Raw genomic sequence first — 5,834 nt, forward strand, 5'->3', positions numbered from 1 at the left:
ATACATCGGTCTTGATTATATTAGTATAAAAATATAATCAAATTGTATTTTATTTTTATTTTAAAATTAGAAATTATAATATGAAATTTAATTATTTTAGCTATATGAATATTATTCATTTGCTTTTGTTTGTTTGCTTTTTTTTTTGTTTTTATTTTTTAAATTTTTTAATTTTTCGTACCTTTCTTTTTGTTTTATTTTATTTATTTTTTTCATATTTTCTATTTTATATTAAAATTTTTATTTTATTTTACTTTTTCTGTTCCTTTTAAATTTTATTCGAACTTTCGTGGAAATATTATTCAATTTACTGATTCGCATAATAATTCGATTGCGTTGATTTATCTAAAAAAAAATGTTTAATTTTAAAAAATTTCGATCTTTCTTTCTTTTCCTCTTTTTTTTTTCAGGATGAAATCCTCACAACTTATACTTCCAATCATTTTAATATTATGCCTTGGAAGATTATCTTATCAAAATGATAAATCAGTAAACCTTACAATTATGACATTTAATACCTGGCTTACGGGTAATAATGTTGAAAATGGTTTGGCAAAAATTGCAAAACATATCAAACGGATCAATCCGGATGTCGTTGCATTACAAGTGATTGAATAATAGTTTAATAATTTAGAATTGATATTTGAAACCAGAAAAATTTTTACTGAAAAGTTGTATAAAGCGATAAATTTAAGTATTAAGCTATTTAGTAATAATTATAAGCCACTCTTTCCTTTTTTTTTTTTTTTTGGTTACAATTCAATTTAAAAATAAAACACAAGAGAAAATATTGCTTTGAAATTTTGTAACAAATAATAGAAATTGATTAGCAATTATTTAAGTATGAGTATTCGTTGGAAATTCATTATTCAAAAACTAAAATTACTTATTCAATTATTAAAATTACAAAAATTGCTTTACTTTTAAATTTAAATTCATAAAATTATTTAGTGGAAGGAAAAAAAAGAAGGAAAGAAAGAAAACAGAAATTTTTTTTGACAAATTAATGTGGTAAATGCTTTTTTTTTGATAAATAATTTTTTTTGAAACTTAAATTCGTAAAATTTAGGATTTATTAATTTAAAAAAAAAAAGAAATTGATTTTCAGGAAATTAATGATATAAAACGTTTGCAACATTTGATAACAGAAATGGGTAAAGGATGGGTAACTGCTAAATCAACATATTCATATACTGATACAGCTATTTTAACAAAACATAAAGTTTGTTTATCAATATTTAGTCATTTTATTCTTGCCATTGCTGTTTAAAAAAAAAAAAAAAAAAAAAAATGAAATATGAAACAAAATACTATATTCCTTGAAAATTTTTAGAAAATAATTTGAGAAATTTTATTAATTTTATTAAATTTTCATTCTTATCGTTTTTTTTTCCGTTACAATTTTAAATATATCTGTTTCTTTCTTCTTTTTTTTTCTTTTCTTTCAGCTAATTAATCGATCATTTCATCAAGTAAGCCATGGTATGGGTGTTAAAATAGAAATTGAAAATACAAATAGAACAATTAACATATGGAGTCTTCATTTAGACTATCAGTTAGTGCTAAAATAATTACTGAATTATATTTTAATACTATATGATTGCAATAGGAATAAAATATTGCTAATCTTTAATGATAATTATAAGCTAATCAATAATCTTCATAATAATAAGAGCAATTTTCTAAACATCTAAGAGTAATTTGTAGCTAGCATTTTCAGACTAGTAATTTAAATTGAAATTAATTCCTTGCTTAATTTAGGATGAAATTAATTCCTTACTTAATTATTCCAACCTAACTGAAAATCTCCGCTCTTTTTTTTATTTCTTACGCTTAAAATTTTAGTATTAAATTTAATTATTTGAATTTTCCAACTACTACAACTTTCAATTCTAATCCTATTAGAATTATCATAGTGAATGGTAAAGTTTGCATGAAATTTCAACAATTCACACTTAGATTTACATGAAGGATTAAAATTTTATTAAGTTTGTAAATCTAATTTTGACACAATTATTAGCAATTAAATTAGATTTATATTGGCTAAAACATGAAGGAATTAAATATGATCCAATTAGGGAATGATGACTGATATGTATTTGTAAGAGCTAGCATGAGGAAATTACTGCGATCAATGTGATAGCTTTATGATTCCTGATAATGAGATACGCGAAATGATAGATTAGAAATGTTTTTTCTGAAGATAATAGAATATAAATGTGATGAGAGCCAAAATTAGATGTAAATCTTATCATATCTTTGTAGCAAATTGATAGCATTGTTAAATTGAGCCATTAAATATTGTTAAAATTATGTAAATTATCCAAAATTTATGATCAACATTTTCCGCTTTTTTCTTTTTTTTTCATTTTTTTAGATCATATGGTCCATATGCAGCATTTAATAAAATGGTCACTAAAGCATCACAAATTATGGCTGGCGAAATTGTTGATGGCAAAGGTTTTTCATGGTTTTGATTGCATTTTAGTTGTTTAAATAAAATATATAATTGTAAAATGTATAATTAAAATACATAATTTTTCCTTGAAATCAAAAAAAAAACTTTTCTGAATTTTCAAAATGAATTCCACAAGCATCTCCTCATTGAAATTTTTTAACTTGAAAAAAAAGAAATTATTCAACCAAAAAACATTCATTATATTCTGTTTCCTTTTTTTTTCGTTTTTTTCTTCTAACTGCTCTAAGACAATTACTTTATCAATTTGTAGTGAGTAATTTTCTTTTATTTCGAAAAAAAGTAGCAAAAGTTTAGGTCGTTTTCAAAATATGCGAGAATTATTAGTTGATGATTACTTCCAAGCTGCAATTGAAAATTCATCCATTGAACCACTGATTGTTTGTGGTGATTTTAATTCACCATCACATCTCGATTGGACTAATCAAACAAGGTTAAAATTTCAAAAAGAATATAATTTCTTCTCGTTGAAATCTAAAAAAAAAGGTTATTATAAATATAAATATATATAATGAATTCTCTTTGATATTTGAAAGGATACTCATTTCAGTTTTCTTCATGGTGACTGGAAATTTCAATGGCCAGCAACGCATATGTTACAGAATGAAGCTGGAATGAAAGATTCTTATCGAGAGCTACATCCACAGGTTCTTGACAATCCAGGTTCATTTCACTTAAAATCAGAAAGTTGCTAAAAAAAAAAATTTTTTTGTTCGAAAAATAAGTCTACATATCTATCCTTAAAAAAAATGTCTGTTCGGTATTGTCAAATTGTAAAAGCAAATGGGAAAATATCGAGTAGAATCATTTGAAGGTCAAAGATGATCCCTACTCAAAGATGATCTCTCCATGATGTATAATGATCAATTGGAGGATAATGAAATCTTTAAAAAGTAACATTTTTTGTAACACCAGGCATAACATGGTCAACAGTGGAAAAAATGACCAGTAGTGGCTGGAGTTGGACGATACCAGAACCACAGGACCGAATTGATTATATCTTTTATCGTGGTTCTCTGCTTTCTCCCATACAGTCGTATACATATCAGGGTAATGTAACTGTTTATCCCAAACCATTCCACTGGAAAAATGATTATCCATCTGATCATTTTGCTGTTATCACCACTTTCCGTTTAAAGTAACTTTCATGAATTTATCTGAGAAGGGTAAAATTTTACAAAGTTTTATATATTTATCAGGTTACAAACCTAATCAGTTTATTACTGACATTTGCATCAGATTTTACTCTCAATTTTTTTTTTTCTTTAATATTGCTTGTTTTAATTTGAAATTGGAATTGAAGTTGCAAGTACTGGGTGAGAACGTTGATAAATGATTAATTGTTTGAAAGTGCTAGCAACTCAAATATCATTCATCAGTAAAAAGAAAAAAAAAGAACAGTTGAGTCAACCAATAGAGTTAAAGAACGTTGATAATGAAAAGAATAAGGCATTATAACAACTTTATATCCTTTCGGATCACTTAAATAGGATGAAAAAGAATTAGAAGTTCTGACACATGAAACATTCGGAAAAAAAAATATATATATATTAGCTTTAAACGATTTGCCTGTATTCAGCGTATGTTATATAACCATCGTCATCGGTATCCAATTTTCTTAATGTTTCTGATACCATTTCTTCTAGTTTTGCTTCAGAAATTGGTCCTGTATCCTCTGAAACTATGAATGTTCCAATTTTTTGGAACAAATAAACTTAAATGAAATATTCAGCATATTTGCGAATCACTGTATCAATGAATTCTCAAAGCTTTCTTATTGTCTCTTTTTTACATGACTTGAACTGATAGCAAATTTCGATTCAAACAAAATGACACAGAAAAAACTGATCTTACCAGTAATGAATGTTTTTTCTAACTTAAGACTGAATGCTCCAAACGATTTTCTTCATTTTATGCTATCTAATTTGTGATGAAAAGAAAAAAAGAAATAAAAGCAAAAATTACTGTTCATTTCTTCATGTAGATGGGTTAATCCCTTAATAATTTCAATACCGTCAATTTTTCCATCTTTGTTTAAATCATGCATTCGAAAATAGTGGAAAGTTTCCAAATTTTTGTTCAATGATATTTTGGCAACGTCCAATTTGTGTTTCAAATGTTGTTTAATATGCCTGAAAACATATGAATAAATTGCAATATATTTGCAGCAATAACAAATAAATCATAGATATATAACAATAGCTTCAATTTGTTTAGAATTAGAATGAAAAATTAAGTTGTGCAAAAAGTAAACCTAGAAAACACTTGACTCAGACAAACAAAAATGCCTGAGCAATAAACATTTACAGAATTATAATTCAACACAGTGATTCAGCCAGGAACTTAAAGACAATGAGATCACAGCCTTCTAGGCTTATAAATAAAAATAAGCAGCAGTGAAAAATTTTAGAAACTGAATAGTCAATAGATGATTAAAAAACTGAATTTTCGTTCGTTTGTATAGTAATCTTTAAAACTATAAATGAACCTAATAAAGACATTTGATGGCAACGAACAAGATCAAAGTCAATAAAAACCTACGCTGTATCGTGTACTGCATCTTTTTCACCAAATTTTACTGGTACTGAAATCATGGAAAGCATTGACAATGGGAAATATGAATGGAGTTTAATTTGGTAACTAAGATGTAAATGCAATAACTTATCTGAGAATAGAAAAAAAGATTAAAAATCAAAATGGTAAAATGTATTTTTTATAAATTTACAAAAGTGATCAATGTTAAAATATCAGCACCTCTTTTCTTCTCATTTTCAGTCTTTCGCGTTTTTTTCCCAATTATGCAATTCTTTTCAAGTAAATTTAATTGTCTCAATCAATAAATTACAATCGCCATATTTAAAGATAAGATAAACTAGCTCAATTTATTTTCAAAATTAACAAGCCTGGTGGTGGTAGGGGTGGTGGAATAGATGATGAATCGCTTGATTGCGGAATCATACCAACAACTTGAGTCGATGGTAAAATCTGAGTAACAAGGATGATAAATTGCAACGTTGTGGTAAGTAAAATGTCACGATGATGATGATGATAATGGTGATGATGGTGTAGCATAGCTGGCAATATGAACATTAATGGATCAACAGTTCGACAATCGATAGTGTCACAAGTGAAAGTACTAAAGTAATAGCAGCAAAAACACTATTTTGTGAGTGGCACCATATCATACGGTTGATGAAGAGGGGAAGCGTTTCAATAAGCCTAAAATAGAGATCACATGATGAAAAGATAGAAATGCAAACAATACAGCTTCACACAGCTAATCGAATAATTTATGATATTTGAACAGAATCAATGACAATATTATTAATAAAAAAAGTAATAACAAATAATAATAGTA

The 5,834-nt window shown here is 26.3% G+C and overlaps 2 protein-coding genes across 2 annotated transcripts; one reads left to right on the forward strand and one right to left on the reverse strand.

The window, feature by feature from the left end:
* Positions 1–504: 504 nt before the first annotated feature.
* Positions 505–3,618, forward strand: LOAG_09798 (hypothetical protein; the record flags this gene model as incomplete). The annotated part of the gene is made up of 7 exons (XM_003145325.1): positions 505–606; positions 1,109–1,222; positions 1,449–1,555; positions 2,378–2,460; positions 2,774–2,909; positions 3,027–3,139; positions 3,392–3,618. The coding sequence occupies 7 exons, from the start codon at positions 505–507 to the stop codon at positions 3,616–3,618; spliced, it is 882 nt and encodes a 293-aa protein (XP_003145373.1).
* A 110-nt stretch (positions 3,619–3,728) lies between these two features.
* LOAG_09799 (hypothetical protein) lies at positions 3,729–5,646 on the reverse strand. The gene is made up of 4 exons (XM_020448022.1): positions 5,380–5,646; positions 5,018–5,060; positions 4,442–4,608; positions 3,729–4,151 (listed from the first exon to the last, which is right to left on the reverse strand). The coding sequence occupies exons 1-4, from the start codon at positions 5,564–5,566 to the stop codon at positions 4,033–4,035; spliced, it is 516 nt and encodes a 171-aa protein (XP_020301799.1). The 5' UTR covers positions 5,567–5,646; the 3' UTR covers positions 3,729–4,032.
* Positions 5,647–5,834: the final 188 nt, after the last annotated feature.

Source organism: Loa loa (assembly GCF_000183805.2).
Source record: "Loa loa unplaced genomic scaffold supercont3.167, whole genome shotgun sequence".
In the NCBI taxonomy this organism is placed as follows: Eukaryota; Metazoa; Nematoda; class Chromadorea; order Rhabditida; family Onchocercidae; genus Loa; species Loa loa.